This window comes from Ursus arctos, unplaced genomic scaffold (assembly GCF_023065955.2).
Source record: "Ursus arctos isolate Adak ecotype North America unplaced genomic scaffold, UrsArc2.0 scaffold_18, whole genome shotgun sequence".
Taxonomy (NCBI): Eukaryota; Metazoa; Chordata; class Mammalia; order Carnivora; family Ursidae; genus Ursus; species Ursus arctos.
Genome location: NW_026622852.1, coordinates 49,195,417 through 49,220,475, shown reverse-complemented (window position 1 = coordinate 49,220,475; position 25,059 = coordinate 49,195,417). Strand labels below are relative to the sequence as shown.

The window sequence follows — 25,059 nt, the reverse complement described above, 5'->3', positions numbered from 1 at the left end:
GACTAAATAAGCAACAACTAATCGCTCCCCTGCCTCTAAAAATTTGACTATTCTAGACATTTCATATTCACGGAGCCATGTAATTTGTGGACTTCTGTGACTTGCCTGTTATTTAACATGTCTTTGAGGATCATCTATATTGTAGCATGTATCAGTACTTCATTCCTTTTTATGACCAAGTAATATTCCATTGTACATCACATTTATCCATTTAGTAGTTGATAAACATTTAGGTTGCTTAGTTTTCATCCTGCGGGCTGTATTTCTTCCTTTGTCGCTTATGCTTCGGGTGTGGTACCAAATCTGGAGTCATGAAAATTTACCCCTGTATCTTCTACGAGCTTTACATTTTTAGCTCTTACACTGAAGTCTATAATCCATTTTAAGTTAATTTTTGTATATAGTGTGAGGTAAGGGTACAACTTCATTCTTTTGAACGTGATTATCCACTTGTCCCAGCACAATTTGTTGAAAAAAGAAAATAAAAAACCCATTCCCAATCGAATGGCATAGGTAACCTTGTCTAAATCAGCTGACCACAGAAATATGGTTCTATTTCTCAACTCTCAAATGTATTCCAGTGATTTATACGCCTATCTTTATGTCAGTACCATACTGACGTGATTACCACTGCTCAATAGTAAGTTTTGAAAATACAAAGTTTGAGTCCTCCAACTTTGTTCTTTATTTTCAAGATTATTTTGGCCCTTAGGGTCCCTTGCAATCCAAAATGAATTTTACAATTGGGATCTAAACATCTACAAAGATGTTACCTAGGATTCTAATAGATTGCAATGAATGTGTAAATCACTTTGAGGAGTGATGCCACCTTAACAATAATTCTGATGCATGAACATTGGATGAATTTCCACTTATTGAGATCTTTATGTTTTGCAGATTTCAAAGTATAAGATTTGCACTTCTGTTTAACTCAGCACTATTTCATTTCTTCTTTCTTTCTTTCAAGTAGGCTCCACGCCCAGTGGAGGCAGCAGCGCTTGAATGCACGACCCTGAAATCAAAACTTGAGCTGAGATCAAGTTGGACACCTGACCAACTGAGCCACCCAGGTGCCCCTATTTCATTCTTATTCGTACTATCATAAATTGTTTTTTCATTGTTATTTTACGATTGTTCACTGCAAGTGTATAGAAAATTGATTTTTTTGTATATTTATCTTGTATCCTACAATACTGCGGAACTTATTAATTTTAATAATTTTTTTTACATTTCAAAGGATTTTCCATATATAAATTCATGTCAACTGCAAACATATAGTTTTTACTTCCTTCTTTCCAATCTGGATATTATATTTTTGCATGCCTAACAGCCCTGGTTGTACAATGTTGAACAGAGGTTGCAAGTGCAGACATCCAGGTCTTGAGTCTGAACTTAGGGGGAAACAATCTACTCTTTCACCAGCAAGAATGATTTTCACTGTGAGTTTTTCATAGATGCTGTTAATCAGGTTGAGGAAGTTCCATTCACAGTTGATTTGTTTTCTACATTTCCTTATTTTCATAAAAAGTTGTTGGGTTTCACCATTTTTCCTGTGCCTACTAAAAATGATCATGTGGTTTTGTTTTTAGTTCCACTCATATATTACATATGTAGATTTTCAGTTGTTAAACCAAACTTACTTCTTGTGATAAATCCCACTTGATCATGGTATGTAATCCGTTTCATATACTGCTGAATTAAGTATGCTGGTATATTTAAGAGATACTGACATGTAGTTTTCTTGTGATGTCTTTGTCTAATTTTGGCATTGGCACAATATCATCCTCATAGATTTAGTTAGGAAATATTCTCTCCTTTTCTATTTTTTTGGGAGAGTTTATGAGGAATTGGTATTCTGACTCAAGCACTGGTAGATTTCAGGAATAAAGCCATCTAGGCCTGAGCTTTCTTTGTGGGTACATTTTTTATTACTAATTCAACTTCTTGTCATAGGTCTATTCACACTAAATCTCATTAGTATTTTTCTAGAAATGTATCCATTTCAATAAGTTCTCTAATTTTTTGGCATATTACTATTCCTAATAGGTCTTTATAATCCTATTTTTTTAGCTTAAGTCAGCAATAATGTCCCCTCTTTCAGTTCTAATTCTAGTAATCTCTTTTTTTCTTGGTCAATCTAAAGTAATGCCAAGTATTGATCTTTTCAAAGAACCAGGTTCTTGTTGTATTGATTCTTCTCTATTACTTTTCTATTCTGTTTCACTGATTTTGGCTCTAATCTTTTATTTCCTACTTTGGTTTGTTTTACATTTAGTTTGCCCTTCTTTTTCCAATGTCTTAAGGTGAAAGATGAGGTTACTTACTTGAGATTTCCCTTTCATAATATAGGAATTTACAGGTGGAAATTTTCCTATACACATTTAAGCTGTATCCCAAACGGTCTGTATGATAGATCTTTTCCCATCTTTTTTTTTAAATGTTTGTATCTGAATTTAACATGTATCTCCTGCCGACAGCATACAGCTGGATATTTTTTTTATCGAATGCTGACAGTTTTCTTTTTTATTCTATTGCTTAATCCATTTTGCTATTGATAGAGTTCAATTTAGGTGTGCCATTTTGCTTTTTAGTTTTTATGTGTCTATCTTAGGTATTTTCCGTTCCTTTATTGCTTCACTGCTTTTTTAGTATTTAGTGAATATTTTCTAATACAGCATTGACATTTAATGATATGCATATATACACACACATATCACCTTAGAGGTTGCTGTAGAACTTGCCATGCATATCTTAATTTATTAGAATTAATAAATTTCTAATTTATACTACCTTAAGTCTAGTAAGATACAAAAAATTATTCAAATATAGCAGTATTCCCCCCATTGGTATTATTATATCTATAAATATTACAAATCAACACATTTTTAAAATTGTTACTTTATATAATTGTGTCGTTTAAAAAAGACAAGAAAACAAACATATACTCATTTTGTTATATTAATTCTATCAATTCTGGTTCTCTTCATTTGCTCTTATAGTTTTGAATTACTGTATTAAGTCATTTACTAAGCTGTAATACAGCTCTGCTCCTACCTACCTCATTTTTAAAATGATTGGCAAACAGATATTTCTAAATGTTATAGGTACAATATATACACATTATATATATATATACACACATACACACACATTATATATTATATATATAACGCAAAAGAGGAAAATGTATTCATACTGTCTTTATTATTACACAATTATTATTATTATTATTATTATTATTATTATTATTACACAATTACCCATACTGGTGCTATGGATTAAAATTATTGTTTGGAGTCACTTGCTTTTGGCCGGAAGAACTTCTTTTAGTATTTCTTGCAAGGTGGTTCTGATAGCAATAAATTCTGTTTTTGTTTATTTCATCTTCAGTTTTGACTAACAGTTTTGCTAGGATTCTTGGTTGACAGTTTTTTCTTTGAGCACTTTGAACATGTCATCCCACTGGCTTCAAGCTTCCACTACTTCTGCTGAGAAGTCAGCTGTAAATCTTACTGAGGTCCCCTTGTAGGAAATGAATCATTTTTCTTCTGTTACTTAAGATTTCCCCTTTGTCTTTGGTTTTCAACATTTTTACTAAGATATGGCTTTTTGTGGATCTTTCTGAGTTTATCTTAGAGTATGGTGAGCTTCTTAGATGTGTATTGTTTTTCAATAAATAAATAAATGTAGGACTTTTCAGACATTATTTCTTCAAATATTTTTTCTGCTCATTTTTTCCTCTCCTCCTGAAATACATACGAGTATGTTATTACACTTAATAACGTCTCATCTTTTTCTGAGGCTTTGTTCATTCTTTTTTCTTTCTGTTCTTTGGATATTTCTACTGATCTTCAAGTTTATTAATTCCCTCTTTTAGGAGTGTCTGGCTGGCTCAGTCCATAGAGCATGTGACTCTTGATCTTAGGGTGGTGAATTCAAGCCCCACGTTAGGTGTGGAGTCTACTTAATAAAAGAGTGAAATAATAAAATAAAAATAAAAATTGTTTAATTCTTTTAAAAAAACATATTTGTTATGGTATACCTGATGCATACTATGTGTCATCTTTACACAGGCGCCATGCTAATCTTCTCTGTATTGTTTCAATTTTAGTATGTGTACTGCCAAAGCAAGCACATGTACATTCAAATGCACATAATTTAAATGTGCACTTTGGTGAATTTTGGTATACGTATACACCACAGTCAAGGCAGTGGACATATCCATAATGTCCAAAACTCCTTGTGCCCCTCTGTACTCCCACTCTTTTTCCCCATCCCATCATCATACCCCCAGGCAAACACTGAACTGCTTTCTGTGACTATAGGTTTTGCATCTTCTACAATTATACATAAATAGAATGTGCAATATGAGCTTTGGGTGGGGCTGGTCAGTCTTCTTCCACTCAGCTTAATTATTTTAGTATTTCTTCATGATTGTGGTAGCAACAGTTCATTTTTTAAAAGACTTTAAACACTTCTCACATTTTATTTGTTATGGAAAATCTGTGGGTCTTTTTCATTTTTTATATATTTTTCCAACTTTACTGAGACTTAATTGAAATAAAACATTGTGTAAGTTTAAGGTATACAATGTGATTTGACATGTGTATATAATGTGAAATGATTACCGCAATAAGGTCAGTTAATATATCCACCAACTCACATGATTACCATTTCTATACGTGTGGTGAGAACATTTAAGATGTATTCACTTAGGTATTTTCAATTAATTATATAATATAGTACCGTTAACTATAATCCCAGTGCTGTACATTAGATCCCCAAAACCTAATAATTGCATAACTGGAAATCTGTACTCTTTGACTGACAACTCCTCACTTCTCCCACCATCACCTCCTCCTGCCCCTGGCAACCACCATTTTGAGTGTGGCTCAGATTCCACATATGTATCGTAGAATGTGAAATATGTTGTGTTTTTGTTGTTTAAAGATATTTGATTTCCCTTTTGTTTTCTTCTTTGATTCACTGGTTGTTCAGAAATATGTTGTTTAATTTCCAAATATTTGTGATTTTCAAATTTTCTTCCTGTTATCAATTTCTAATTTCATATCTCTATGGTTAGAAAAGATATTTGGCATAATTTTTTTTTTTTAAAGATTTTATTTATTTATTCGACAGAGATAGAGACAGCCAGCGAGAGAGGGAACACAAGCAGGGGGAGTGGAAGAGGAAGAAGCAGGCTCATAGCAGAGGAGACTGATGTGGGGCTCGATCCCGTAACGCCGGGATCACGCCCTGAGCTGAAGGCAGACGCTTAACCGCTGTGCCACCCAGGCGCCCCTTGGCATAATTTAAGTCTTCAATTTGCTAAGATTTGTTTTGTGACCTAAATATGATCCATCCTGGAGAATGTTCTGTGTATGTTTAAGAAGAATAAATATTCTGTTGCTGTTTGTTAGAATGTTCTAAATATGCCTGTTAGGTCCACTTGGTCTAAGGTGTAGTTCAAGTCCAATGTTTCCTTACTAATTTTATGCCTAAATGATCTATCTATTGTTTAAAATAGAGTACTAAAGTTTCCTATCATTATTGTATTGTCTATTTCTCCCTTCAGATCTGTTTCTTTTGCTTATTATATTTAGGTACTCTGATGCTCAATACTTATATATTTACAATTGTTACATCTTCTTGATGAGTTGACCCATTTTTAATTATATTATACCCTTTGTCTCTCTTCTTACAGTTTTTTTTACTTAAAGTCTGTTTTGTCTGGTATCAATTTAGCTACCCCTGCTCTCTTTTGGTTTCCATTTGTATGGAATTGCTTTTCCATCTCTTCACATTCAGTCTGTGTGTGTCCTTAAGGCTGATATGAGTCTCTAACAGGCAGAATATAGTGGGGGTCATATTTTTTATCCACTCAGACACTATGTTATTTGGAGAATATAATTCATTTGCATTTAAAGTAATTATTGATAGGTAAGAACTTATAATGCTATGTTTTTGTTTTCTCATTGTTTTATAGTTCTCTTGTTCCTTTCTTCCTTTCTTGCTGTCTTCCTTTGTGAAATGAAATTTTCCAAAGTGGTATACTTTGATTTCCTTCTTTTTAGCTTTCATGTTATCTATTGTAGGTTTTGCTCTGCGGTTACCATGAGGCTTACATAAAACATCTTACTGATATAACAGTATATTTTATGCTTACAACAATTTTAATCATATACAAACACTCCACCCCCAACATTTTAGAGTTTTGATGTAAAAATTTAACTTTTCATATTGTCTATTCATTATTGCTCTATTTTTAATACCTTTGTCTTTTAATCTTTATACTAGAATTAATCAACACCGTATTAGTGATTTTGACTACATATTTACCTTCTTCAGTGTTTTATATCTTCATGCTTTTCGTTTTACTAGTTAGTATTCTTTCATTTCAGATTGAAGAACACCTTTCAGCATTTTTAGTAAGGTCTGGTGATGATTAAGTCCCTTAGTTTGATTTGGGAATATCTTTCTCCCTCCTTCATTTCTGAAGGACAACTTTGCTGAATAAAATATTCTTGGTTTTTTTCTTATAGCGCCATGAGTATATCATCCCACTCTATTCTGGCCTGCAAGGTTTCTGCTGAGAAATCTGCTAATAGACTTATGGGGATTCACTTGTCATGTGATTTTTTTTTCTCTTGCTGCTTTAAAAACTGTCTTTTATTTTATTATAATGTGTCTTGGAAAGAATCGCTTTGGGTTGAAATCTTGGGGAAACCTACAAGCTTTATGAACTTGGATGTCCAAATCTGTCTCCAAATTTGGGAAATTCTCATTCATTAGGTCTCTAACCTTTTGACCCATTTCCCCCCCTCTTCTCCTTCTGGTACACCAATAAATGCATACATTATTTTTTATGGTATACTATGGTTCACGTAGGCTTTCTTCACTCTTTTTCTTTTTTTTGTTTTCAGACTAGATAACATTAAATAATCTGTCTTCTACTTCATGAAAATATCTTCTGCTTGATCCAGTCTGCTGTTGATGATTTCCATTGCATTTGCTTTCCCTAAGGTGGTGATGACTGCTCAAGCACGTGGTTTCTCCTAATCCCACAGAATCCAGTTTCTATGCATGCTCACTGGACATCTGCATAGGCTCATTCTGACCATTCTTGCCCTCAGGGGCATGCACAAGGTGGCAGTCACTGGGTATGGATGTGCCTGGGTGAGCTTGGTGGTACCCATAGGCCAGCTGAAGTGATCAGAAGGGGAGACAACCTCAGTGGCTCATGAGTAGACTTCCTGATAGAGTTCCTAAAGCAGTCAATAAAATGTGTGTTCCTTTGATATGTTCCATTCCCAGCCTTAGCTGTTGTTCTCCCAGAATGACTGTCCACCCCCAAGTTGTATAGTTCAAAACCCAATATTCTGGATGGAGTGAGAAAGAAATGGGTTTTGGGAGTATCCCACACACCTGGGGAATCTAGCAACTGCTCTCAATTTTCCACATGGAGAAAATCATGGGCAGAGAAAGTCTCTATTGGCATTGAGCTGTTTTGTCTTGGGAGAAAGGTGACACAGGTGAAGTAAAACAGCTCCTTTTATTGTCTTCAGTGGATCCAATCTTTGATGTTTTTTGCTCCAAGGATGCTGAAACCTCTCTGATGGACCCCTGGACTCCCACAAAGGCACTCTCGTCCATGAGTGACTGTCTAAATCAGTGTTTTTTGGAGGGTAGGATGATAGTAAACTTCATCCTGAAACTCCTGAAAATACCTCTCATTAATTCTTCCTTTGGCCAGTTGAAATTTACTGTTGAGCCCCTCTAGTGAATTTTCTGTTTCAGCTACTGTGCTTTTCCACTTCAGAATTTCCATTTGGCTCTTTGGTGGTAATTTCTATCTCCCTAATGATATTCTCTATTTGATACGACATTGTCATCATACTTTCCTTTATTCCTTTAAGCACGATTTTAGTTCACTGAACTTAATGGTTACTTTGACGAATCTATGTATTCAATCCAACATGTCATTCTCATAACCAGTATCTGCTGGCTGCTCTTTAAAAAAAAAAAAAATGATGTATGGGTTATTTTTTCATGTTTCTTTGCATGTTTCACAATTTTGTGTTGGAAACTTGATAGGAAACTTGATATTTTAGATAAAGTACCATTTCACAGTACGGGTCTCCCCACTCTGGGACTTGTTATTTATTATGCTTATTTATTTAGTAGCTAGACAGCTTATTTTCGTAAATTCTACTCCCCTAATTCCCATTGTGTTAAACCTCCAACTTGCTTCTCTGGGAAGATTTGGCTTTACCTACAGTCATCCTGAGATGAGAACCATTTTGGAAGAGTGCTTGGTCTCCTTCTCTGACCACACCTAGATGTCAAACTCCACTAATTAGGGCCAATTGCTAAATAGTTTTCAATAATGCACTTGGGTATAAACTACTCCACAAAATAAACTAACCAAATTGACATTGCTTTGAAGGGAGAGTTTCAGAGGTCCATGTTTGAGATCTGTTCTGACACTAAGATTCAGTCTCCTCCCAGTAAGCCTATACTTAAATCTATATGTTCAATCAATCTACCAATCTCCTCTCGAATTACAGCTCACCACAGCTTTACTGTTTTTGAGAATACCCTTAGGCTTGAATTTCTCTACATTCTGCTGTAAATTAAGTCAGTTTCTCTGGGAAGGGATTAGGAGCTGTTTTATGACCCCTTCTCACTACAGGGAAAATCTGTGAGCCATAGCCATGAGGTTAGGAGGTGGACAACAGCATGCTTTACTTTGAGTGACATCCCATCTTTGGAAGCTGAGTACTTAGTGGCTGTAGGTGATGCAGTAGTCTCAGGTCTTCTTGGTTTGTCCATAGTAGTTTGTCTTTAGAAGCTAGGGCAATCAGACTCCCAGTATTCTAAGCAGCGCTGTGCCCAAAGTAGAGCCTCTATTCCAAGAACAAGGGCTGGGCAAAAAAAGGGAGCCCCCATCTCTGAGTCACACTTGGCTAGTAAATGTAGCTGGAGGCAGGATGAGAAATGCCATTGCCCTGCTATTCCCTGTAAGATAGCTCTCCAATTAGGAGGGGAGCCGGGGGATCTTATCTTCTTGATTGCACTGGTACGGAGTTAATATCTTGCTCAGCTGGGATAGGTGAGGGAAGCAATGGGTCCTGGTTCAAATACCACAGATTCTTTACCAAATTTTAGTAAATTTCCTTGAATAAATGTTTCCTTACTTGCTGTATATCCTTTAGAACATTTCCAAAAACTGTAAATCGTTGGGTTTTGTTTTCTTTTTAATAATTGTCACCAATTTTGCTAAAGAGTACGTCCACAGAGCTCCTTATGCTGCCATGCTGGAAGTCTCTCTCAGCCAGTGAGCTTTTTAAAATGTAAATCAGATCATGTCCCCATTGAAAACTCTCCAAAAATTCCCTTCACATTTATAACAAAGTCCAAATTTCTCCCAACCTCTATTAAGTTCTACATGATACAGCCTCTGCCAAGCACTGGATACCATTCTTTACCATTTTTTATTTACTTTACTCACTCTGCTCCAATCTCTGTCCTAACAGGGGTGGTCCTCCTCAGGGTCTATCTTCTCTATTCCCTTTAAAAAGCTCTCTTCCTAGACTTGGCCTCCTTCCCCATTCCATTCAGGTCTCAGCTCAAATGTCACTTCAAGATGGTCTCTAAAATAGTACCTGCCCTTCATTCTTTATCCAGGTATCCCACTCTGATTTTCATCATAGCACCTAAATTTACTTAACCTATTCACTTCCTTATGTGCTTAAAGTCTGTTTCCCCCATTAGAATAACAACTCTAAGAGGGCAGGGGGCTTCGTAATCTTATTCACCACTGTATCCCCAGTATTTAGTACTTGGCACACAGTCAGTACTCAATAAATACTTGTTGAATGAATAAACATAAACAAGAAATGAAATATTTTAAAAGCTATTTACATTTTAAATAACATCAACAGAGAACATTTTTATTTATATTCACAAAGAGAATGATTAACAGAGTATGGGAAAAAAGTAAAATTGCTCATTTGGCTTAGAAAATATAAACAAGCAAAAGTGGCCAATAACCAAGTATTTAATATTCAGTTTCAATAATCCTGAAACTTATTTTTATAAATAGCACTGCTGACCTGTCCTTGCCTTTACACTACATATACCAGACCCAAAAGAAATAATCATCTCTAATTCAATGGGAAAATAAAATCAATACTAAAATGATAAATATACTATGACCACTAGTTTTGACAACTGGGGTATTAGAAGATTTAGAAGCTAATCAAATTGAAAATCCTTAATCAAATATAAATTTGTCATGATCACTAATTATAAATAAAAGTCTTTAGCATTAAAAAGCTAGGGTTTATTTCCATTTCTTCAGTTTCACTCCATATACCTTCCTATTATAGGCCAAGTTTTGCAATGAGCTTAGCAAAGCTAAGCAAAAGAATCTTAGGTTATGGAGTTTTACCTTGAGTCCTGTTTTCTCGTCATCACTTCCATTATTTGTAGATGGTGTCTCATCTCCTTGCCTGGAAACCAAGACAAAATCTTCACTATTAAGAGTAGATACTGAGTCTGAGGAGACACTGATTTTTCCAACAGAAGCCTTGTCATCCATGACTCAAGAATGAAGCTCAACTCATGAATGATTAAATATTTTAAAAATGCCTGAAAAACAAAAACCATAAAGATACTCATATAGAATGTCTGCCAGATACTCAGTTATGCTCTAATTCTTACAAAACACATATGGAAAACTTAAAAAAATACTTTCAAAATCTTTTCCCAAGACTTTCACTACTTACAACTTAGGCTTTTTATTCCAGATAATAAAGGAATTTGATGCTATTCAGGGCCAAGATATTTCAGATTAAAAAAAAATAAAACATATTCCCTTAAGAATAACTGCCTACCTACAGTGATTTCTTTGGCATATGTTACAACTCTATTCTTGGACTCCAAAAACTATGAAGTACTAAACTTCTGTTTTCTACCCTTGTATTTGTAAAGCTGTACACATAAATGAAATTGAAAGCACACAGGACAATAACTAAGTTTTTCCTAATGTTACTGATACTTAAATTTAAAATATTAACAAGATGCTTTTAAGAAATAAAATTTCATATTCACATTCAAGAGAAATAAATTCAAGGCAGAGCAAACCGAAATTCTAGAGCTGGGAAATAACTCATATAGCAAGAAATCAGAAATCCATCAAAAACTTAATCTTCCCATCCCACCGCTTCTTAGAATTCAACTTAACATGAACATTACCAGTAAGTTTCATGCCAGAAATTCCCAGCAAGAAACAAAAATATGTCACTTATGAAAAGCCACTCAATTATTTATTGACTCCTGGAATAAAAGTTAAACCCATCTACCATTTAAAAACCTGGTTCTGAACACTTTATGGCAATGTTCCCATTTGGTTGCCAAAACAGCAACAAAATAAACAATACAACATACTCAGAAAGTTTTAACCAATAAACAATAGTAGCTCTAGCTCTATGTTCATCTTGTATCTCGAAGAGGTAAAGGTGCTGAGAGTCTGTTTAATCTCTCCAATTAAGTCCTGATTTATGCTTTGTTTTTAATCGAACATATATTTATTGAGCATACACCATGTGCCAAGCACTATTTTCCCTTCAAAGGTTCACAACCAGAAAAACACCTGGCAGCAGGAATTACAATCCCTGAATATTACAGTTCAAAAGAAACTTAGAAATAATCGACACTGTTAAACAGATAAAAAAATGGCAACCCCAAGAGAAGGTCATTTACCTAGGCATAGCTAAGGATGAAATCCTTACTACTACTTACTGCTTTCTATTTAATTTCCTTGCTTAAATGGCTATCATCGCTTTACATTTCATAGGACTAAATTTATAGTGTGGCATTCAAAGACACTTCAAAATGTACTTCTTGAAATTTTTTTTAATGTAGTTTTGCTTCATCCATTCAAAGAATACTCACCAAGTGTCTAGTGTGTAAAGAATAATACATGTAAACGAGAGAAACTAGATTTTTGCCCCAAAGGAATGTATACTGTAGTAGAGAACAGAGGCACATTGAACAGGTTAATAGGTACTGATTTAGGGGAAAGAAAACTATGGGCACATGTTGGGAGAGGGACTTAGACATGGAGAGTTAAGGAATATATTCACCTGAAACTAGTAAGATATTGTATGTCAATTATACTTCAATTAAAAAAGAGAAATATATTAGAAGAGGTAATGTCCTTACTAAAGATATATACTTTAATATGCCCATGTATTTGCCCTCATTGGATCCTTACTAAAGTGGTTTCCTTGCTTTTGACTTCCATCAACTCCAACTCATCATTCATGATCTAACTCCCTTTTCCTAGTAGCTTGCCAATCCTCATCCCAGAACCAAACAAACTGCCTTATTTCTGCTCCTATAGCATTTTACATTTTTATACTACCTATTGTGATGTAGTACAATTTGATGGCTACTGCCTCTTAATTTAATCTTCACATTATTTATTACATAGATAAGGAAACTGAGACCTAGACAGATGGTGTAATTTGTTCAAGGTAATCGCTGTAATTTAACTGGTTAGAGGAAAGGCAAAAATTGAACCCAGTTATCTATTATTCCAGAAGCTATTCTCTTTCCGTCAGATGATGATACCTTTCCAATGCCACAAATTTGGGCCTTGTCCCAAACACTCAGTATTGGGTAAAGGAATCTTTACCTTTTGTAGAACGTGCTAGTACTTTAGGCAAGGTGTTGTAGAACTAGTACTTTAGGCAATGTTTTTCATGCTTAATTAGACTTCGTTCATTAAAATAGTGATTAATAGGATAGCAGAGTGCCTACGAAAGTTCTCTAAAGGTATGATCTGAGACACTGACTACCTTCCATAATACTCTAGACTCAAAAAATAATATACTTTGGTATTTAAACACTATGGAACTGAGAAGACTTGGCTGATTCGAAGTTCAACCTATCTCCCTTGAGGAGATGATCGGAAAATACACTTTAAAAAATACTATTTGTTTTGGCACCTGTAAAAAACTGAATCACTCAGTGGGAATGAGGTTTATCAAAACATGAAGTAGCACAGGAAAAGTTGTCAAGATTCCCCTTCTCTGGCCTCCACAATAAAGAGGTGCCCCAGAACTTGGTGTACTCCTGGCAAAACTGTGGAGTATTCACAACCTCTCTCTGGAGACCAGAAGGAGTAACTGTTTTGTTTTTAATCCCTACGTATATCATTTACCACAAGAAGCCTCCTACTGTAATCCTTCATCCTTCAGGCTGCAATTCTAGATCTAAACCTCATGGATAACAGAAAACAAGCTCTTTCCCCAAACATCTTGCACTACCATCTCTCTTCCTACTTTTCCCCATAATATCCATCACCATTTGACACATTTTACATTTTAATCATTTGTTTTTAAATATCATGTAAGCTAGAACCTAAGTTCCACCAGGGCACAGATTTTGGTCTGTTTCATTAACTGCTGTACTTTAGCACCTGAAACAATGCCTGGCACATAGTAGGTGCTCAAGTATTTGCTAAAAAAAATTAGGATAAATGGCAAAGATGGAAAAAGAGCCAGAGCCACCCAATGAAAAGGTAAGATCATCTTTTACTAACAGTAAGAAGAGAAGTCATATTTGTTACAGTAAAGCACACAATTAAGAGTAGGAAAACCCCAAGTTAGAATACTAGTTGCACTACCTAATAGTGTAAGCTTTGTCATAATGAGACTTAGTTTCCATAAATGAAAATGATGTACTATCTAGCTCACAGAACTATTAATAAAAATTACTAAAGAACATATGTACATCTCATTTAATAACACATATAAAACATTATAAGTACCCAACAGTTATAGCTTTTTAAGCTAACTTCCAAATTTAAAAAGAATTAACAAGTATCAGGGCACCTGGGTGGTTCAGTCAGTTAAGCATCTGCCTTCAGCTCAGGTCATGATTTCAGTGTCCTGGAATTGAGCCCTGTATCGGGCTCCCCGCTCACGAAGGAATCTGCTTCTCCTTCTCTCTCTGCCCCTCCCCCCTCTCGTGCTCACTGTCTCAAACATTCAATAAAATCTTTAAAAAAAATAAAAATAACAAAATAACAAGTATCAACTTATGTAGGTAATTCAGTCTAGGAAACACAATACTAGGACAAAAATATGTACCTTTCCTATTTTCCACATTCTAATTTCTTTATCTCTAAATAAATGTGAAGGAATACTCAATAAAAAAAGTTTTATCTTTGTATAATACTTTACAGATTACTAAAATATACACATTCTTTATCTCATTTTATCATCTTAACAATTCTATAAGGTAGACAGGGTAAGGATTTTTATCCCATTTTAATAAGATAATATGCATATATGCACCCTGGTATTGGTAGGAACCAATTATTTCCTTCTTTTATACAAGTGACGACCTAGACCCTGTCCAGTCACCAACAGGGCCAGGTTGGTGAGTCAAGTTCAAGGACCTTCTCTATCTCCTTTACTAAGTCAATAAGTCACTTAAAATGATAGGTATTTTGTTTAATTATGCAGCCTCCTGCATCAAACCCAAAAGTTCAATTGTTATATTTTTCATAACTTCTTTCATTACTTTTATCCTTATTGACATATAAAAGATCCCTAGAGATTTTATGACTGAAGATAAGTCTCATGGGGGAGCCTAGCTAGCTCGGTCAGAAGACATGGTCGGTAGACATGTAACTCGATCTCAGGGTCATGAGTTTGAGCCCCATGTTGGGCACAGAGATTTAATTAAAAAAAAAAATTTTTTTTAAAGGGTCACCTGGGGACACCTGGGTGGCTCAGTTGGTTAAGTGTCTGCCTTAGGCTCAGGTCATGATCTCAGAGTCTTGGGATTGAGTCCCACATTGGGCTCCCTGCTCAGCGGGGAGCCTGCTTCTCCCTCTGCCTGCCACACCCCCTGCTTGTGTGCGCACTCTGCCTCTCTGACAAATAAATAAAATATAAATAAATAAATAGATAAATAAATACATACATACATAAATAGGCACCTGAGTGGCTCACTCAGTTGAGCATCCAACTCGATTCTGGCTCAGGTCATGATTTCAGGGTTGTGGGATCAGGCCCCATGTCAGGCTCCCTCTCCCTCTGCCTGCTGCTCCCCCAGTTCGTGCCTGCTCTCTCTCTAATAAGTCTTTTTAAAAACTTTTTAAAAAATAAAGAAAATTAGTCTCATGATATCAAAACTCTTTACAAACTTTTTGCCTAAATTTACTGTTCTGTGCCCTAAGTGACAAATTTATGCTTAACCATGTATGTCTGCAAAGATCATGGCAAATAATGCACCTCAGTCTTGCCAAAAGAAGATTCGTCTCTATTCTCAGTCTCCTCATTCTTAAACACTTAGAGACCCAGTTAATGGAGAGTAAAATGGAAAAGAACTGGGGCACCTGGGTGGCTCAGTCGGTTAAGCATCTGCCTTCGACTCAGGTCATGATCCCAGGGTCCTGGGATGGAGCCCCACATCCAGCCTCCTAAAGAGCAGGGAGTCTGCTTTTCTCTCTCTCTCCCTCTACCCCTCCCTACTGCTTGTTTGCCCTCACTCAAATAAATAAAATCTTAAAAAAAAGAACTGTCCATGATAAAGGCTCTTTTGACAGTCCTTCAATAGCAGTGGGCTCCTAGATAATCAGTGTTTACTTTTTAAAAACTTGAACTCTTTTTTTTTTTGGACGGAGTACTATCAGATATTTGTATTGTTTCTAGTTACTAACATTCAGAGAAATAACAAACAGTGAACTTGCAGTGGCATGAATTTGCTAATGTGCAATTAGTAGAGGCAGAAATCACCTCTCAATAAGTGACCTACCTAACTTGATAGAAGAGGTGTGATACTTGTAATTGAACTTGACAGGCTTGAGACAAAATGTGCTAGTTCTGTCACTATCCCAGGGCTTAATTCATCTTTACTTCCTTGAAACTCTTTCTTCCTAAAGTAGTAGTATTAACTGCCTCCACCTCTACCACTTTCAATAGGACACTCCACTCAAAGAGCAGTCCTCTCAAAAATCTGGCTCCTCTATCTCTCACCAACCCTTATTAAACCTCTTTTATTTATTTATATTTTTATTTTATTTTTTTTAATAATATTTTATTATATTATGTTAGTCACCATACAGTACATCCCTAGTTTTTGATGTAAAGTTCCATGATTCATCACTTGCATATAAACCCAGGGCTCCATGCAGTACGTGCCCTCCTTACTACCCATCACCAGCCTATCCCATTCCCCCACCCCCTCCCCTCTGAAGCCCTCAGTTTGTTTCCCAGAGTCCACAGTCTCTCATGCTTCATTCCCCCTTCTGTTTACCCCCCCCTTTCTTCTTCCCTTCCTCCTCTTTTAAAAACGTAATTAAAACCCCATCTGTGGGAGCGCCTGGATGGTTCAGTCGGTTGAGCATCTGCCTTTGGCTCAGGTCATGATCTCGCAGTCCTGGGATGGACCCCATGCCAGGCTCCCTGCTCAGCAGGGAGTCTGCTTTTCCCTCTCTCTATGCCCCTCCACCTGCTCCTTCTCTCTTGCGTGCACGATCTAATAAATAAAATTTCTTTAAAAAAAAACAACACACAGCACCTCATCTGTGGCCCTGGGTATTTTGTTTACCCCGAGTGTCATTTTAAAAGGAAAGAAATCAGTCAAGGACAGTACAAACTTTCAAAATCCAGAGAATTCTTTCTCAGTTATCATCTACCATTTAAGTAAATGAAAATGTTTACCATTTCTTTATTCTGCAACTTTTTTCTTGCTTCTAGTTTCTACTTCTGACTACCTTTCCTCAGCTGTCATTTAGGTTCCCTTTCTTCTGCCCATTCTTTAAGTTCTACCCTCTTCCTCTTCTTTGTCCACTTTTCCCTGGCTCTCTTACTAGCTCACAGTTATAACTTTTTTTTTTGGTATGTTCATGATACTCCTAGCTCTATCTTTCCTCCCTAATTCCATATGGATATTTGTGTTATATTTTTTCTTTTTTCTTTTTTTCTTAAGAGAGGGAGCAGGGTGAGGGGAGGGGCAGGGAGAGGGAGAGAGAATCTTAAGCTGGCTCCATGCCCACCACGGAGCCCAACACGGGGCTTGATCTCACAACCTCCTGAGACCACCACCTGAGCCAAAATCAAGAGCTGCATGCTCAACCAACTGAGCCACCCAGATACCCTTGTGTTTTCCTTTCTATTTAGCATTAAGTGTCTGATATGTGCCAGGCACTATGTATAATGTTATGGTGAGGAGTAATAGGTAGTCTCTACCTAGGATAGGCTTACAGTGATACAGAAAATGGACAGAGGAACAGGTAATTATAATATAATGCTTGGTATAATAGAGGTATGCAAAGGATGTTGTGAGAATACATAGGACAGCTCTGCTACTGTGTTCGTGACCACCTCAGAATCAATTCCACGTAAACCTCTGTAAATGACACAAGCATATTCTTTTCCCTCATAGGTTCCCTATCCTGGTTAACAACCACTGATCCAAGACAGAAATGTCAATAAAGTCCTTGACTCGTTTTCTCATTCTCCCCTGGAACACTAACGGATTTTAGTTTCAAAACATACCCCAATCTTACTTTCTTTGCCATCCTTCATGTCACTGACTTGTGAGTACTTCATTCTCTTTCAACTTAGCTAAAACCTAAGTGTCCTTTTCTAAACTCTCTCTAGTCATTGATTATCAAGTTCCCACAGCTAATATCTAAAATTTAGATCTGATCATATATCCCACCCCTTCCTCAAAACCTTTGTTCCTGACTGAAAATAGAATAAAATCCAAACTCTGTATCATCAGTCTTCAAAATACGGAGACAATCTATCATTCTAGTCTTATCTCCTTCTATCCAGCCTTACCAGAAACGTACCAAATATGTCATGCACTTTTATGCTTTCAAGCCGTTGCTCATGTTGTTTGCTAATCTAGGAATATGTCTTCATTTCCCCAGGTAGTCCTTTTCCCTCACCGGCAATCTTATGGTACAAATATCCAAACTCCCCCTTTTCCTTCTGCAATAGTCATGATTTCTCTCTAGGGCTCCTAAGGCTTTTGTTTGCTTTTTAATTCTATCACAAAATTATAGCATTTATCACACAGTAAAACAGTGTTATACCTCTTTCCTACTCCACTATATTGGTTGATCATTCCAGAAACAATTACTATGTACAAAACACTACAGTAAATGCTAGGAATACAATGAGCACAGACAGTCCCTGTAAACTATTTATGGACTGGGATCTTGGATTTTATTCATATTATCTTTATATCCTTGTTTACTAGCAGCACTAAATAAATTTGGTTGAATAATACTCTTTAATCAGTATTTAACTGGTAGGAGGACAAACGACAAATACTCTATATTATATGCCTGTGACTTGGGGATATGGATATGGATGGCAACCAAAATGAAGAGACTCAGAAAGAACTACCTCTGAGTGTGCCTCGCAGACTCTTCAAGTTCCCAACTGTCAAGCTCAAAACCAGTTAACACTGAGTCAGAAAATATACTTTAGATTCCCTTTGGACCAAAACACTCTTATCACTTCCTTCCCAATACCCATCATTTTTGTTGCTCAACCAGTGAGCAAATGAGTACAGGTTTAGGGAATCTTAAGGGGGATATTTAAATCATCTTGCTAAATATAAAGACACAATAATACTTATTAGATCCTACTCCCACTTATATGGCCAACATTATACTAAAAAGCTTTACACGCATTATTTCTAATGTTCACACAAACTTTGACAGATAGATACTGACTTCATATGACAAACTGAGGCTTAGACCAGTTCAATAACCTGCTTAAGTTCACAGATAAAACTGTAGGTGCCTCTGTCCTTTTCTGGAATGCAGCTCTTTTCCTTGGTGTCCTTATCTCCATTCTCTCCCCATTCTAATCCATTCTCTATGTTAGATACCAGCTGTATCATCTAAAACACAAGTTAAGATTACTCTCTGTTCAGAAAAAGACAAAACAGGAAGAGAATCAAGTCTCAAAGATGCTATAACAGGCCAATTCCTCTGGGTTTGTAGCCTTTTAAAATTAAACAGCGTACAAAGAAGTTTTGTGTTTTTTTTTTTAATCACACTATATTAATCTCAGCTTTTTTCTTTTTTCCTTGGCTTGGATGTTTGTTTTCCTGCATTGGTTTGCACATGAATTTCTCACAGCCTAGCCCTGGGAAGGGTGGGACAAATCTAACAAAACTCAATGGAAAAAAATCATCCCTTCTTTATAAAAATAAATTCCTTTCCACCACTACTAATTGCTAAACAATAGATGTGTCTTTGTTGAAGTCTAACTCTGAATCTGGAGGCTGTTTCTTTGAATTATTCTAGTGAACTAAGAGAAGCATATTAATTTAAGCCTTCTGAATAATTTCAGCTTAGCTTAAAAAACCAAAAACAAAACAATCGTCTTGGGCCTACAGCACGTAAAAGCAAGAAAAACCAGCTTATCTAAAAGTCATCATCATCAGGCAAATTCTAACCTGCAATGCCTGTGACAATGTACTTCTTTCAACTATAAAGTGATTCTTTTAGTTCATTCTAGATAACTAAAAAGGATAACTTAATTATAAGAATATAGAAATTTGTAAGACAGAAGGGTTTACGTTTTTTAATTTTTAAAAAGATTTTAAAGTTTTAATCTTGTTCAATTGTGGTTAAATATACATTACCATTTTAGCCATTTTTAAGTGTGTGGTTTTGTGGCATTAAGTACATTTACACTATTGTGCAACTATCACAACCATCCACCTCTAGAACTCTTGTACCTTCCCCAACTGAAAGTCCGTATCCATTAAACACTACTCCTATTCCTCCAGGCAACACACTATTCTTTCTCTATGAATATGACTATTCCAGGAACCTCATAAAAGTAGCAGAATCACACAGTATTTGTCCTTTTGTAGCTGGCTTATTTCATTTGGTATAATGCCTTCAAAGTTCACCTATGTTATAGCATGTGTCTGAATTTCCTTTCTCTTTAAGGCTGAATGATATTCTATGGAATATATACACTAAATTTTGTTTATCCATTCATTGGTCAATACAAATTGTTTTTTTCTTAAAGATTTATTTAATGGGGGAGGGGGGGCAGTGCAGGGCTCCATCCCAAGACCCTGAGATCATGACCTGAGCCGAAATCAAGACTCAGATGCCCAACAGAGCCACCCAGGCGCCCTGGTTAATACAGTCTTTTAAAGCCCAATTGTAACATCATAGGATCTTTAGGGTAAAACTTACAAAATCAGTAAAGGGCTCAAAGAAGACAACTAGTGTTTCCAGAGTTACTTCTCACTTTGTGGTAAGTAATAAAGCTTTATTAAAGTTAATAGTCTGGTACAATATTAAAAAAACTGAACTCCTTGGTCCTTCTTAATGTGACTTAAACAATGTTGTAGCTTCCGTTTTCTCATATGTGATATGAGAGGAATGAACCTTTTCTATTCTTTTGTGAATGGGAGTAATCAGGAAGGGGGGATACCAGGTGCTGTCGAATCCTAATCCATGATGTAAGCATAATTAGGTCCATTTCTGCAAATGAAGAAATGGAGTCTGAGAGGTAGTAAGTAGCTTACCTTCAAGTCATATAGTAAGTACAAGACTTGGGATATCTACATATTTCTGATTCCATAGTTCACATTCACTCCCCTATATCTTGATACTTCTAATGAGGGGTACAAGAGGTAAGAGGGGAAGAAATGCACATAAAACAATTCATTTAACTTGATTATTTGAATGCAGTATTGTTGATAGCTAAAAAACAAACAAAAAACCCCCAAAACTCCAAACCAAACCATGTAGGTGATTTCCCCATGTTCCTGTGGATATTTTAGGAAACACCATTTTAATTTCTTCCAGAGCTCAAGGTATGATGACTTTATGCCACCTCAACACAATGATCTCCAAAACTAAATATTTAAATTATTTGGATGCCATTTCCACAATAAAAACCTACTTGTGGGAACAATGAAAGTTCACACATTCACAAAGATTATATGTCTGACCTCCCTAGTATAGATTTGGGGAAAAAAAAGTTTTTTCTTTTTCTGGAACAGATTCCTAAAGCATAATGATTTACATTAGTGTTTTATACATCTAAAAATATGAATATTTTTAAGCAACACAGGATTGTCCAAAGACTTTCCCTCATTTTCGGAAACTAGTCAATATAGCTCCTTCTCATCCACAGCAAAGAAAATGAATCTGTTCCACTTAGAGTATCAACCTGTCTACACTTAAATATGAAATGTTTCTATTAATCATTTCTCCTTAAACTATGTGAATTTAATCCCAAATTATTTGACAGATGATCAAATCCTAAGATAAATACAGTAAATGTGGCTTCTCTTTTTATAACCCTCTCCCCTTTTTAAAAGATTTTATTTATTTATTTGACAGAGAGAGCACAAGTGGTGGGGAAGGGCAGGGGCAGAGGAAGAAGCAGGCTCCCCGTTGAGCAGGAAACCTGACATGGGACTGGATCCCAGGACCCAGAGATCAGGACCAGCGTTGAAGGCAGATGCCCAACCAACTGAGCCACCCAGGTACCCCCTTTTCTATAACCTCTTTTTTATTTTCAGGGAAAAGTGTGTAGGCAAACCGCAAATGTTTGGCAGATCCACACCTGTTTTCTGTACCTTCTGATATAAGGTGGCCAGAGTTACACAAGGGTGGTGGGGCATAGGACAAGTGTGTTGAACAAGGGGATGGGCAAACAATAAACATTTATTACGCATCTTCATTCACAGCACTGGAATAGGCACTGTGTGAGAATATTAAAAATTTCACAAATATTAAGTTCCACAGATGTTTTTAAACTTATCTGAAAAGACTGTTTCTCACAACCAAAAGCAAAAAATTAAAAATAAGATTTGTTCCTGCTAGGGAATAATTTTTGTAAAGAAATAGTAGCTTTTGAGGTTAGACAAATTTCAGATTTTTCTTCAATTCACAGAGAATTCAACAGGTAACTAAAATAAGAATATAACCATTTCTCTTCTACAGATGTATCAGAGGTCTACTCATAGAAAATCGTGTGTCACAGCAAGAGATTTACATGACATGTTCCTCCTACTCTTACATTGCCAGAATCCATAAATCAGCGTACTTCAAGGGTATAAAAGAGTTTATTACCTCTACAATAAAAATATTAAAATGATTAACTCATGGCTCTTCCCAGTAGTATTATACAAATGCCCAACATTTAATCCAATTTAGCCTTGCATGCTGTCTCTTAATACCCATGATACTCAAAATATGCTCCCAAAGAAAGATTCTGCATATCAATTCCTTTTTCTGATACAAGGGTCATCTTCAAAAAAAGGAAAACAAGATTATAACCACAGGTTGTTGGTTGTAATTACCAAAATGTACAAATAAGGGAACATATGTATATATAAAATAAACTTTTATATATTATATATAAAATAATTACGAATGTATAATATATAATTTTACATGTACTTACAATTTTATATATTATATATAAAACATAATTTTATATATTATATATAAAACATAATATGTATTATATATAAAACATATATATTATATATAAAACATAATTTTATAGTTCACTATATACTAGTATATAGTAAACTATATAAATAACTATTTTATGTTATAAAATAAACATTTTGTAGATATAAAATACATATGAAATAATTTTTATGTATTGTATGTAATAAATTTTACATATTATACATTAATTTTTTAAATAGTCAAACTATTGTTAAGCTTTACAGTTAATAACACTTTGTTAAAGTTATCACAGGCACTAATTTGCTAAAGTACCTAAAGAAATAACAGATTTTAGCATGGAGAAAAATTTATTCCCACAAAGATTAATGGATTCCAAGGAGTGGTGATTTATAACATAAAAAGCTGGTGCAACCTTAATTGGAGACATGTAACCACCATGCATGAACCCTTATGAGAGATGTGGACCTCCCAATCTGGCAGCACAGTCAAACAATGAAGAAGATACACCTCCTGCTTTATAGAGGCATGGTCCTATACACTATTTAATGTCAGGTACGAACTTAAAATTAAGGGCTTTATTTTTACTATTTAGTGATCCACCAAAAAAAAAAAAAAAAAAAGGAATTTGGGGAAAAGTTAGGCCTGATAAAACTCTACTATGCTGGAAAGAACAATCTTCAAAAGAGACTCATTGATGACTACCTCCGAGATACTGGTTGCTTTGACAAGAGGGAAACTTCCAGGCTAAATTCTACAAACTAAAGTGTTCATCGTGACTTGCAAACTGCCATATTTGTTCAGTTTTTGTACAGGAAGAGAAACAAGGCTGTTAGGGTCAACAAGAGTGGTTATAAGTTTAAATGTCTATCCAGTATTGTTTTCACTTAAAAGTTTCCTGAAGAATCAAGATCTCTCAGAAACAACACAGAACAGGAGGTGGGGGGTGGGGGGTGGAACAGGTAACCAATTTATGCAAAAAAGAAACAGCTGTTAAATTGATAGCCACTGACTGAGTGCTTGGCCTTGGATTTTCTTTCTATGGGATCTAGCTATGGAAAACCAACAAAACAAAGCATTTGCTTACAAAGCACCCAAATGTCATGCCAAACCCTTCTTTATGCATGTTGGTTAAATCAGCCCTTCTTCGATATTGGAGTTCTAACTCCATGAAAGATTACTTATGAGTTCATTTATTTCACATGCTTGAGAAGTATAATCATACCCGACTATACTGAAAACTACAAGGAAATTATGGGTAGCCTATTTCAGAACCTCAGCACACCACTGTCTATAAAGACACTCAACAGCAGCACTGATTTAAACTAATTATTTTCTGAAGCCTGTACTCAAAGATCACTTGTTAAAACAATTACTGTGAAATGATGAGACCTTCAAAGTAGGCTACACATTAGCTAGGGACACGATCAGTAACGACTTCTTAAAAAGAATGCGGGCTGTAAAGTTTAGCTGGAAATATACTCAAAGAAAATAACTTCTTGAAAGAATCTGGGCTGTAAAGTTGAGATATATTTGGAGAAACTCATGTCTCTTCGTGTAGATAATGTGCACAATACACTTCTTTCAATATGTAATGTAAAAGGTAGGAAGGAAACAGGTGTCTTCACTTTTACAGTGTCCCACTAAATTACCCCTTAACCCAAATTAAGCACGTCTAAACTGCTAATGAAACACTATGCCAATAAGACCAAAATGCATACACTTGGTAGGTTAACTATCCAAACGAACACATACTTTAACACCAATGACAAGTTAATCAACTGTAAACTGAGTTATAAAACTGAAACAATGAAAAGAAGTGCAGTACAACAAAGAAGCAGTTCAATTTTAATTAGGAATTTGAGTTAATCTGTGTTCAAGCTACATGTGGATTTTAAATGTTACTAGTAAGTACAAATCTATCATGGATGCAAATCTAATGCAATCTGAGGTCTATAAAGAAAGAACATAAAGAATGCTCTCCCCTATTCGTTTTCAGTTTTTATAAGTACACTCTACTTAAAAACCTTTAAAATACATTAAAATAGCACCCTATACACGTTGTATTGAGGCCAACAGGTCCTTCGTTTAAAAAAAGTTAAATGTGTACTTCCTTGGCATCCAAGTTTTTTAACAGCTTTTCACACATCAGTCTGAAACAACTGTTTTCAAACAATAGTTTGATAAACAGTGCAATTCACCCTCTATTGTTTTTCTAAATAAACAAAGCAGCTGGAAACACACTTACTACACTACTCCAGTCACATGTACGTGAACACAGGTGTTTATATGGATAAAAAATAAAATGGTGAAACCTTGCCCCTGACAGTTTTTTCCCCCACTAATAAAAACAACAAAACCAAAAGATTTCAAATTCAAGTTGGAACACGATTTTAAACTAACGAAGCACTAGTAGCATGATCAGTTAACACATTCTTCTACGACATTTGCTTCCATGATAAAGGAATCCCCGAGAAAGCTTAAATACGGAGATGCCTGTAAAAACAGGTGCAGATGCTAACAGTCGTTAGAAGAGTAGGGACAAAGTAGTACTAGGC

The 25,059-nt window shown here is 35.6% G+C and overlaps 1 protein-coding gene and 1 non-coding gene across 6 annotated transcripts in view; both read right to left on the bottom strand.

Annotated features, from left to right (window-relative positions):
* Positions 1-25,059, bottom strand: part of RABGAP1 (RAB GTPase activating protein 1) — a 159,901-nt gene that overhangs the window by 125,911 nt on the left and 8,931 nt on the right. For 3 of the 5 annotated variants that reach the window (XM_057313742.1, XM_026513920.4, XM_026513921.4), the window contains one exon: positions 10,454-10,653. The exons of 1 other annotated variant lie outside the window; for it this stretch is intronic. In XM_057313742.1, coding sequence (XP_057169725.1) covers positions 10,454-10,603 — 150 coding nt within the window. In that variant the 5' untranslated portion in view covers positions 10,604-10,653. Of the gene's footprint in view, positions 1-10,453; positions 10,654-25,059 lie in introns of those variants that run through there. One more of the 5 variants, XM_057313743.1, reaches the window with a different exon arrangement.
* On the bottom strand, positions 4,028-4,135 carry LOC113266635 (U6 spliceosomal RNA). Its single transcript, XR_003320441.1, has one exon. It is a non-coding gene; the product is annotated as a U6 spliceosomal RNA (small nuclear RNA).